This window comes from Rhinoderma darwinii, chromosome 1 (assembly GCF_050947455.1).
Source record: "Rhinoderma darwinii isolate aRhiDar2 chromosome 1, aRhiDar2.hap1, whole genome shotgun sequence".
NCBI classification, from domain to species: domain Eukaryota; kingdom Metazoa; phylum Chordata; class Amphibia; order Anura; family Rhinodermatidae; genus Rhinoderma; species Rhinoderma darwinii.
In genome coordinates this window covers 387,048,449-387,060,703 of record NC_134687.1, presented here as the reverse complement: position 1 = coordinate 387,060,703, position 12,255 = coordinate 387,048,449, and the positions used below count along the sequence as shown (strand labels likewise).

General features: G+C 43.9%; 2 protein-coding genes across 3 annotated transcripts in view; one reads left to right on the top strand and one right to left on the bottom strand.

Moving 5' to 3' along the window:
- The window catches only part of FRMD3 (FERM domain containing 3), a 335,672-nt gene that overhangs the window by 262,737 nt on the left and 60,680 nt on the right, over nucleotides 1-12,255 (top strand). The window contains exon 13 of the mRNA XM_075828480.1: nucleotides 1,589-1,728. Within this exon, the coding sequence (XP_075684595.1) occupies nucleotides 1,589-1,728 (140 nt within the window). The remainder of the gene's footprint in view (nucleotides 1-1,588; nucleotides 1,729-12,255) is intronic.
- The window catches only part of IDNK (IDNK gluconokinase), a 358,457-nt gene that overhangs the window by 340,300 nt on the left and 5,902 nt on the right, over nucleotides 1-12,255 (bottom strand). The window lies entirely within an intron of this gene.

The window sequence follows — 12,255 nt, the reverse complement described above, 5'->3', positions numbered from 1 at the left end:
TCCCCATGGTCTCCTATGTTACACAGACTACCCCCCATTCCCTCTCTCACAAAGACTGCACTCCATGTCCCTTTCTTTCCCAGAATGCTCCCCAAGCCCCCCTCTCTCACACAGACTGTTTCCTATGCTCTCCTCTCTCACACAGATTGCTTTCCATGCCCCCTCTTTCCAGGCAGCTCGCCATTCCCCCTCCCAATAAAATTCAACTCATAGTCACCCCCTACACAGACTGTTCCCCATTGTCCCCTCCCACAGACTGTTGCCCATGCCCCCCTCTGAAACACAGAGTGCTCTCCCTCTTTCTCACAGACTGCACCCCATGCCCTCCTCTCCCACACTACCCACTGGTCATATGACCTCTTAACCACTCCACTTCTCTCTGATTGGGCAGGAGTTCTCTGCCCGATCTCTTTACTCAGCTTAAAGAGGCTCTGTCACCAGATTTTGCAACCCCTATCTGCTATTGCAGCAGATAGGCGCTGCAATGTAGATTACAGTAACGTTTTTATTTTTAAAAAACGAGCATTTTTGGCCAAGTTATGACCATTTTTGTAGTTATGCAAATGAGGCTTGCAAAAGTCCAAGTGGGTGTGTTTAAAAGTAAAAGTCCAAGTGGGCGTGTATTATGTGCGTACATCAGGGCGTTTTTACTACTTTTACTAGCTGGGCGTTCTGAAGAGAACGCACATAATACACGCCCACTTGGACTTTTACTTTTAAACACACCCACTTGGACTTTTGCAAGCCTCATTTGCATAACTACAGAAATGGTCATAACTTGGCCAAAAATGCTCGTTTTTAAAAAATAAAAACGTTACTGTAATCTACATTGCAGCGCCTATCTGCTGCAATAGCAGATAGGGGTTGCAAAATCTGGTGACAGAGCCTCTTTAAAGGGAAAAGTGGTTACACCGATTTTAATAACAGAGACACCTTTGCACGTATAAAATTATATTCTTTTATCAAAATAAAGATTTAAGTATTAGTCTATTTTAAAGTGTAACTAAACCTTCAACAAAACTTCTGATATGTCATAGTTAGATGTCAGAAGTTTTGATCCGTGGTGGTCCGAGCACTGAGACCCCCACCTGTCGCTAGAACGAAGCGGCATAAGAACTCTAGTGAGCTCTGAGCCGCTTAATTTCTGATCGGCTTTTATCGGAAAGCCGATATAACGGTGTACGGGCCCATAAACTTCCTATTGAGTTCGTACACTGTTACATGGGTTTTCCGAGAAAAGTCGATCAGAAACTAAGCGGCTCAGTGCTCAGCCGTGTGCTTCTGACACTTCATTTTAGCGATCGGTGGGGATCTCAGTGCTCGGACTCCCACCAATCAAAACTTCTGACATGTCACAATGATATGTCAGAAGTTTGTTGAAAGTTTAGTTACCCTTTAAAGCCAAAGTATTATGAAAACTACTATTCTACATGTTACGCAATGATTCTAATATTTCCCAACCCTGTAGTGACATATTTCTGGCACTACTCATCACCCATGATTTTGGCAGTGTATCCATGTATAGCTAGAATGTTAGGTTGATGTTTTTGGGTTTTCCTATTGTAAAATCACCCTTTTTTATATTTAGATCTCTAATACCGCACAGTCGAAGTTCCTATTCCTTAAACAAACAGCTTATAATTAACATGGAACCACTTCAGCCATTAATTCCATCTCCAAGTGAGGAGGAAGAGGAATTAGAAGAAGTTGAGGCTCCACAAGGGGAAAGTAAGTGTATGATAAACACGCATGCACACACAGCTTGCTTATCACATGCTATACTGCTTTTTTGTTTTTCTGTTTTTTTATTTAGTTTAGTTATTTTGGTTTGGTTAGTCCGTTTGTTAGTTAGGGCCTGTTCACATCCGCGTCGGCCTTCCGTTCATGGGTTCCATTAGACCTTTCCTTCGGAGAAACCCATGAACGGAAACCATAGCTTCCGTTTGCGTTATTATTGATTTCAATGGTAATGCTTCCGTTGCAATTGGTTTCCGTTTGTTTCCGTTCGACTACGCTATTGTTTCCGCTAAAAAAACTGAAACCTTAGGGAACGGAAACAAATGGAAACCATTTGCAATAGAAACATTACCATTGATTACCTATGGTTTCCGTTAGAACTTTCCATCGGAGAAACCCATGAACGGTCTAAACAGAAGCACAACGCTGATGTGAAAACAGCTTTACTTTATTTTGTGTGTGTTCGGCCCTGAAAACATTTGTGTTGGATACTTCATTAGGGGCCTCCGTCGAGATTCTGTAATCTTTGCTGAACAAAATTGCGCAGATTGCAGCACCATTTTGTCTGGCAACCCCACGGAAACCATTAAAGTCAAAGGGTTCCATTGGGCGCCGTTGGTTTCGTCTTGCGATGGATGCAGCAATTACTTTTTCCAGTTATTTTGTTTCTGTGACGGAATAGAGTAACTGAAATTGTAACGCAGATGTGAACAATTCCTTATTTGCTTTACTTCCAACAAGGAACAAACTTTTTTGATTTCTGAGTTCCATGCACTAATAGATTCTGTACAATCAGGATTAAATATATGTTATGCGATATTTTACTGAGAGTGAGCCAACCTGTAAAGATTGCCAGCTCCTTGTTCCATGGGCCCCAATAAATGAATAATGTACAAAAATGTACAGAAAATGTAAAAAAAATTATATCTGGCAGTCTCTTTATTCAGCATTATGATTCTCTTTGCAATGCTAATTATGACGTTTTCTAGCAATAATTGCTACATCCAAGTGACTTGAAGCCATGATTTTCAGTTTATAAAATTTTCTGCCTTTGTTACTGTAATTTAAATGAATCTGATAAATCATCAACATAGGAATTATCAGACTGCCATTAATATTATAAAGAAATTGTTTACATATAATTATTATGTCAAATAACCATTGTCTGTAAAAGCTATTTGTACATTTGGTTGCAATCATCACAGCAGTCAGATCGAAAGTCGTGAAATGTAAACCCAGCCATATGCCTATGTACTCCTCAAGTGAACAGGACCAGAGTTGCAGTACTAAATGACAGCAACACTCACAAAATAATTATAAATTCAATGAAAAACGTTATTGTTACATATAAATAGATAAAAATACGTGAAAATGTAAGTATACCCACGATGAAGGATTAACCCCAAGATCTATAGTCAATGAGATACAGTACATATAAAAATGGAAAGTGCAAGTGCTGAAATCAATATAAGCCTCATAAGTATACTAGGACTGGAATTAAGTATAACGTGCAAAATGCATACAATAAGCCAATCAAATACAGGAGAAGTGGAACATACAGACCAACGGTTAACACACCTGAGTCGATAGACAGAGGGAAGGGGCTTCTTCTCTACCCTGATCCCCTCCCCCTTGATAAAATTGCAGGGCGCCGATCAGTTGCTGTGGCATTTTATTGTATTGCATGAGCGAGCCAAAGATCCCCCTATGGGGGAAAAAAAAGAGTTTTGTTATTAAAAATGTTTAAATATAAAAAAAAAAAAAAAAACCTCAACGTTAAAAGAAAAAACTTTTGCCTATTTCTTACAAAAAATGATGTAATTCAAAAAGTAAACATAATTGGTATTGCTGCGTCTTTAAGGCCTTGTTCTCACAGAGTTGTTGCAGGCAGATTTTGACCTGCCTGCACTCTCTTTGCCGCGTTATTTGAGTGCCGCGGGCAAAAAACACTGTAAAAACCACTTTCTCTCCCTCCCATTGTCAATGGGAGGTCAGAGGAGGAAGTGCCTGAAGAAGGGGCATGACGCTTCTTTTTCCCGCAAGCGTTTATTTCTTCCTCCTCCGTGAAAAAATGCCTCTGCCTCCCATTGAAATTAATGGGAGTATATTTTAAAAGTTTTTTTGGCACGGTTTCCGATGCAGTTTCCGCATCCAAATCCGCACCAAGGAACTGTGTGAACTAGGCCTAAAAGTCTGTACTAGAAAACAATATCACATTATTTAACCCACTGGGTGAATGCCATAGGGAAATTTTTTATTTTTTTTTACCATTCAAGCATCGCTGTTTTTGGGTCACCTTGCTTCCCCCAATAAAAATAGAATAAAAAGTGATTAAAAAGTTGCATGTATCCCAAAATGATACCAGTAAAAATTACATCTTGCCCTGATTAAAACAAGCCTTCACACTGGTCCATTGACATAAAAAAAAAGTATATCTCTCAGAACATGGCAAAACAATACACATTTTTTTTTTACCAACAAATAGTTGTTTATTTGTATAAGTAGTAAAACAAAGAAAACAATGTGAATTTGGTATAAACTAAACCCAAAAAACAATGAAGAAATTGCTGTTTTGTTTAAAAAAAATATTTCCGTTTTTTAGTACATTATATGATACATTAAATGGTGCCATCAAAAACTGCAACTCTTCCTGCAAAAAGCAAGCTCTAATATGTCAACATGAAAATAAAATGGGTATGGCTTTAAGAATGCAACAATGTGTCTGTATGTACATAAAATAGAAAACCCATTAAAGAGAACCTTTCACCTCCCTATACATGTGAAGCTGAGTGCAGCATGTAATGAGGAGGGCTGCACAAACCCTGGGGCACTTTCCATTTTTTTCTACCTCCCTCGGTTATTTAGATATCGGTGCCGTTATATTTAGCGTCCGATATTTAAATAACGTCCTGAACTGAACGGGGAGTGTACTGGCAAGGGGGCGTGTTACTATGGCTGTGACACTGTCCAATCAGATATGGACAGTGTTACAGCAAGAGCGAGGAGAGAGTGTGCGCGTGCGCTCTCTCACTCTTCAGCTTTCAAGATCAGTCTTCTGCCGAACAGGCAAGGGGGCATGTCACTGCTACGGACAGTGTAAGAGCTGTGGAGAGGAGAGCGCGCATGCACGCTCTCATCTCTTCAGCTCTTGTGAGAGATCAGTCTTGTACTTTGTCTGCCGAACTGGCAAGGGGGCGTGTCACTGCTACGGACAGTGTAAGAGCTGGGGAGCGCTTGCACTGTCCGTAGCAGAGACACGCCCCCTTGCCAGTTCAGCAGACATTACAAGACTGGTCTCTTGCAAGAGCTGAAGAGATGAGAGCGCGCTCTCCTCTCCACAGCTCGTACACTGTCCATAGCAGTGACACGCCCCCTTGCCAGTTCGGCAGAAGATTGATCTTGAAAGCTGAAGAGTGAGAGTGTGCGCGCGCGCGCACTCTCTCTCTCCTTGCTCTTGCTGTAACACTGTCCATATCTCATTCGACAGTGTCACAGCCATAGTAACACGTCCCCTTGCCAGTACACGCCCAGTTGACAGTTCAGGGGGTTATTTAAATAATGGGCGCCAAATATAATGGCACCGATATCTAAATAATGGAGGGAGGTAGAATTTTTTTTTAAAGTGCCCCAGGGTTTGTGCAGCCCTCCCCATTACATGCTGCACATGTATGGGGAGGTGAAAGGTTCTCTTTAAACACAAAGGGGGAAATTCATCAAAATTAGTTCAAAGAAAAAGTGGAGTAGTTGCCCATAGCAGAATCAGATTCCACCTTTCATGTTGCAGAGGTCTCTGGAAAATCAATGCAGGGACCCGATTGGTTGCCATGGGCACTTGCTCCACATTTCCTTGGCACCAGTTTTTATAAATCTCCCCCTATGGCTGTATTAAGGGAAACGGGATTTGGAGCGCTGTACCTGAAAAAACGATCTTCAACCCCTATAAAGATAACATTATGAAATGAATCAGCACAGAATTGTGGGCCTTTTTAGACAAAAACAAAGTACACTTTAAAATGATTACAGCAAGTAAGATGTTAAGGAAATGAAAGAATAACTTATTCAATAATAGAATTATCAAGTAATCACCTTTGTAGAGCAATCATGACTGTTGTTACTAATAATAGGAATTTTATGACTGATGAATGGAATGCTTCTATTGTGATGATGATATCTACTAAGGAACGTCTCATAGAGAGGTAGAGATAAATTGTTCTTGCAAAGCAGATTACTGCAGTTGTTTTTTTGTATAGGAGAGTAATTCACAATTTCTTAGGCTTCATGCACGCGATCACTGATCTGTTGCGGTCCATTTGTCCTTCTGTTGATCATCCGTGTGTCATCAGGATTCACGGATCCGCAACAAAAGTAATTGATGTCACCAGTTTGTGACGCCGCAGATCCGAACCATAAAATCACAAGTCCTGAGTTTTTGCGGCTTCCACACGGATCCGTGAAAACCACTGTGGTGTGCATGGGGCCATAGAAATTAATGGGTCCGCAATTTATCCACAAACTTGGGGATAAATTGCGGACACTAAAGCATGGTCGTGTGCTTGAGGCTTACATTACTTACAGGTAATGACTATTAGATTACATGTAACGAAAGATCAGTTAGCGCCTGTCCTCAAAGTACCGAAAGACTATAGAAAGCATGTTTCTGTTCACATGGTACAAAAACACAATGGGCATTGTGCATATAAATTGTTCTAAGAAAAAGTGTCAACTTACAACCATTTAGATCACTTCCTACATTTTCAAGTTTGCTGTGAAGAAAACTGACACATTTAGTTTTTTGCTCCTTGCATAGCTCAATAAACTTTGTGTACAGATTTTCTGCAGTGTAGGACAACAGAATCCCCATTGATTTTAATGTTATTTATAGGTAGTAGGTTTGTGGTTTATGTGTAAATAGTATAGGCCATCATTCCAGTATTCTCAGAAGCAGGTCCCACGTGTTCAAGTGAACCAGATAAATATGTATATTCTATATTCAGCCAGGTCAGTATTTTTTTATGGGCCAGATCAGGGGCGTAACTAGGAAAGACTGGGCCCCATAGCAAACTTTTGACTAGGGCCCCCCCTCTGCTGGGTATCACGCAACCCCCCCCCCTTTATAGATAGTGCCTCCCTATAGATTCCACCACACAGCGCCCCCCTATAGATAGCACCATACACAGCCCCCTGCAGATAACGCCATACAGCCCCCCCTGTAGAGAATGCCATACAGTCCCCCCTGTAGAGAATGCCATACAGCCCCCCCTGTAGATAATGCCATACAGAACCCCTCTGTAGATAACGCCATATAGCCCCCCCCCAAAAAAAAAACGGCCTATAGTTTGTCCTACAAAAGACATGCATCCCCTATCCACAGGATAGGGGATACATGTGTGATCGCTGGCAGCGATAAGGAGAATGGGGGACCGAAAGTCCCCCGAAGTTCTCCATGACTAACCTCGGACTTCCGGCGTCTGCGCAGTTCAATAAAAATGAAAGGAGCGCTAGTCACGCATGCGCACAAGCGCGACCGGCGCTCCATTCATTTCTACGGAGCTGCCGACACAGACCCCGGAAGTCCGAGGTTTGTCATGGAGAACTTAGGGGGGACTTTCGGTCCCCCGTTCTCCTCATCGCTGCCAGCGATCACACATGTATCCCCTATCCTGTGATTAGGGGATACATGTCTTATGTAGGAACAACCCCTTCAGTGGCGTCGCGCTGTAGCAGCCATAGCGGCTGCTAGCGGAGCCTGCGGCCATGGGAGGGGGCCGTGCCGGCGGGTGGCACGGGCCCCCTCATGCTGCAGGCCCTGTAGAAGTCGCTACGGCTGCTATAGCGGTAGTTACGCCACTGCGTATAGGTTTGTACGGCGTATAACTACAGCTCCCAGCATGGCCTGAACAATGATAAGGATATGCTGGGAGATGCGGTTTCACAAAAAAAATCCTATCACCATCATCTCGCTGCAGATCATACAGTGACTACATTACTGATTAGAGGCAGAATAAACATTTACATTAAGTGACTCACCGGTGACGTCTCAGATTCTAGTTCTTTTCTTCTCCCTCCGGCTCAGACATCTATGATGGATTTCTACCGGCCATGACCCATTTCTGCAGTTTTCCGTTCAGATGTCTTCAGCTTCTCACTTTTAAAACATTTCTGCACCTATAAACAAAGTTAAAATTCTCAACACATCTAAATATAACTGTCACAAACACACAACATGCCCCCTGTAGATAGTGACCTACATAGAAGCCCCTATAGATAGTGCCCACATATGGACTCCAGAGCTGCAAGGCAATAGTGCTAACCACTGAGCCACCGTGCTGCCCTACATATAGCTTCCCCTATAGTTATTGCTCCACGTATAGCCCACCTCTGTACATAGTGTCTCACATATAGCTCCCCCTGTATATAGTGTCCCACATATAGCCCACCCCTGTAGACTGTGCACTACATATAGCCACCCTGTTGCTAGTGCCCCACAGGTAACCCACCCCTGTATATAGTGGCCCACATATAGACCCCCCTGTATATAGTGGCCCACATATAGACCCCCCCTGTATATAGTGGCCCACATATAGACCCCCCCTGTATATAGTGGCCCACATATAGAGCCCCCTGTATATAATGGCTCACATATAGAGCCCCCTGTATATAGTGGCCCACATATAGACCCCCCTGTATATAGTGGCCCACACCCCCACATATAGACCCCCCCTGTAGCTACTGCCCCACATATAGAACCCTATATATAATAGCCCACATAAAGATGACCCCCCCCCCCCCCCCACTATAGATAATGCCATTCGCATTTTTATGAGGGGAAAAAAACAAAAACTTGACATACTCACATTCTCCGGTTCCCACGCTGTTCACTGGCGATGCAGACATGCTCTCTTCTGAGCATGTCTGCAGGAGCTGAACGAGCGTCCTCCAATGACGCTGATTGGCGGGGCAGAATGACTTGCCCCGCCAATCAGCACCTTCTAAGCATGGAAGCGGCGCGATGATGTCATCGCGCCGCTAGCCAATCAGTATCATTGTAAGGCACTGGATGGTCAGGCACGGAACATGCCCGGCCATTCAGTGCTAATACATGTATTTGGCTGCCGCTAGCACTGGGGCCTCCTCCGGTGCTAGCGACACCTACAGGCATGAGAGGGCCTGTGTAAGGCTCGGCGTCGCGGGCCCCACAGTAGCGACGCTACCGCTGTAGTAGCCATAACGGCTGCTAGCGGCGCCACCGGGCCCCCTCAAGCCCCGGGCCCCGTAGCAGCCGCTACTGCTGCTACCGCGGTAGTTACGCCACTGGGCCAGATTGAATCCAGTTTTTTTAGGGCAACCTAATAGATGACTACAGACAATTCTTATGCTATTTACTATTTCTATTTTATTTATATGTTATTTTATTTGTCTTTGTCATAGAAACAAAACAATATCATAAAATAAAACGAAATTAACATTAAAGGGAACTTGTCACCAGCATGTCAGCTATTGAACTCTACTCACCCCTCGCTGGCCACTGCTGTCAAAAGTTCATTGCATTTATCCTCTCTTCTAAATTTCTCAGACGAAATAAGGGTCTGCAAACATTGTGCGAATGGTAATAATCTGGAAGTCTCTTTCTTTCCCCTTCTTATGCCCGCCCACTGCCTAAAACTGGCCCGCCCTAAATGCCAAAATCTCATCTGAGATAGCGTGTGTGTGCTCATCATGTATGGCCAGAAACCCTTCCCTGCTTCGTATGGGCCTCAAATCTAGTTACATGTGCATGCGCAGCGATGGTGTCCCGTTGGGCGAAGGCACCAAAGTAGGACAGTGATGCACAAGCGCGGGATTTCGTGTATGCTGGGGGAATGTCAAGGAGCTGTCAATCAAAAGTAAGGAGGCAGGGTTAATTCGAAAAGGCTTGAGGAATGAAGATTTGACTCTTTTATACTTATTAGCATACAGCACAGGAACATTAAAAAAACTGAATACTAAAGGTACAGAGCCTACTTAGAAGATAATTATAGGTTATATAGAAATTATTTTTCACCCACTCCCACCAGGGATTGCTGGTTTAATAGGTGAAATGCAGGTGACAGGTTCCCTTTAGGGTAAGGCCACACGGAGTGGCCCTGAAACGGTCGCAACGCGTCTAACAACCGCGCCAGCACCATGTTCAGTGCGGCTGTCAAACAGCCTGTTAGTGGCCGTACGTTAATGCGGGTAAACCGTCCCTTTATCTTCAAAATCGTGTGGCCATGAATTAATACACCCTTTATGGCCACACGATTTTGCAGGTTACAACAAGTTACCCCCTATTCATTCTCTATGGCTGCGCCGGAAAAAGTCGAACACTGTACTCGGCTATCTCCGACGCTCCCATCGAGAATGAATGGAGCGGCAGTGCGCATGAGCATGTAACCAGAATACCCCTTAACAAGGTATTTGACAGCTGCGCCTACATAGTGCCAGCGTGGTTGTTGGCCGCGTTGCGACCGTGTCAGGGCCGCTCCGTGTGGCCTTACCCTTAAGCCCAGTGCTTGCAGTGTTTTGTTAATGTTAAGGAGAGATAAGAGTATTACATGGATGACAAGTAATTAAATATAAGCTTAGTAGAGGATTTAATGCAACGCATTGTCTATACACAGTGCACTGGTTCAACCGTTAGAAAATACCCTTTATATGAATGTAAAACATTTAGGCCCAGTTCATTTTGCCACAGAAACCTTGTCGGAATCAGCGCCAAAAAACAGCCGAAATCGCTCCCCGTTGATTTCAATGGAAGGGCATTTTTTTTTCCCGGGCGGCTTTCAGGAAAACAAGCGGCATGTCCTTTAAAAGCGGTTACGCCTCTTCCCGTTGAAATCAATAGGAGGCAGAAAAACTGCGGAGCTCGTTTCCAAGCGCTTTTCGCTGGTTTTTTTTGGACATGGTCCTTGCATTAGCTTCAATGGCCGTGGGCAAAAAACACAGCAGAAAACACAGCGAAAAAGCGCAGGCAAGTCAAAATTCCGGAAGGAATTTTGAGGCACATTTTTCTGCCTGCAAAAACTCTGTGTGAATTAGACCTTATTGTTTTCTTATGTTTTGATTGGACTTATATTTATTTCAGTCAGAGATCTATAATAATAGCAACTGAATACAAGCGATTCTATGTAAAGTACATAAAATGCCAAAGCAAAGGTTTTAAACCCCGCTCATTTGTTTGATGGCCATTTTTTTATTTTGTCTTGCGTACTCATACGGTAGTGTAGTGTTAGGCTGAGTTCACAAGGGGCGGATACGCTGTGTAAGGTTAACAGTGTATCCAGCCCAGTGGTCGCAGGGAATTCCGACGGAAAACCGCACCAAACTGGTGCAGTTTTTCGCCTAAGGCTGGGTTCACACTACCTATTTTCAGACGTAAACGAGGCGTATTATGCCTCGTTTTACGTCTGAAAATAGGGCTCCAATACGTCGGCAAACATCTGCCCATTCATTTGAATGGGTTTGCCGACGTATTGTGCAGACGACCTGTAATTTACACGTCGTCGTTTGACAGCTGTCAAACGACGACGCGTAAATGGACTGCCTCGGCAAAGAAGTGCAGGGCACTTTTTTGCCACGTAATTTGAGCCGTTCTTCATTGAACTCAATGAAGCACAGCTCAAGATTTACGAGCGTCTCAGACGGCTCGCAAAATGCGAGGAGGAGCATTTACGTGTGAAACAAGGCAGCTGTTTTCTCTTGAAAACAGGCTGTCTTTTCACACGTAAATGACAGCTAGCGTGTGAACATACCCTTAATGTCCTCTGCGGAAAACTGCAGCACTTAGCTTTCATCCCAGGAGACCGCTGCAACCTGTGATTGGCTGCAGGAGCGGTCACATGGGATGAAACGTCATCCCAGGGGGCCGGCCCTCTGACGTCATTCAGGCCAGCCTCCTGGGATGACGTTTCATCCCATGTGACTGCCGCTACAGCATGTGATTAGCTGCAGCGGTCACATGGGATGAAACGTCATCCCAGGAGGCTGGCCTAGAGGAAGAAACATAGACTTCTGGGTAAGTATAAGTTTTTATTTATTTCTGAGTTGCGTTTTTTGCAGCTGAATCGCTGCAATTCTGCCGCAAAAAAATGCAAGAACTGCTATTTGTTGTTGGTTTTATCTCCCCATTGAATTCAAAGGGGAAAACACGCAACAAATAAGCAGTGTTTACGCAAATACAATTGACATGCTGCGGATTAAAATTCCTGAGCGTTTGGATAGGATTTGTTCTATCTCACCCACTTTGCTGCTACTGTATTATACTGCAGATTTTTCCACAACGAATTCTGTTGCGGAAAATCTGCAGTATTTACGCAATGTGTGAACTGACCCTTAGGCCTTATTTACACGAACGCTGCGCATCTCGGACGTGAAAAACTGCAGTTTTTCACGTCCGAGATTCATCAGTGCTCAGCGCTGCGGGACACGATGTCACGCATCCCTCATAGTTGAGAGTCTATGGAGGGATGCGTGATGCGTGAAAAGAACGGACATGTCCTA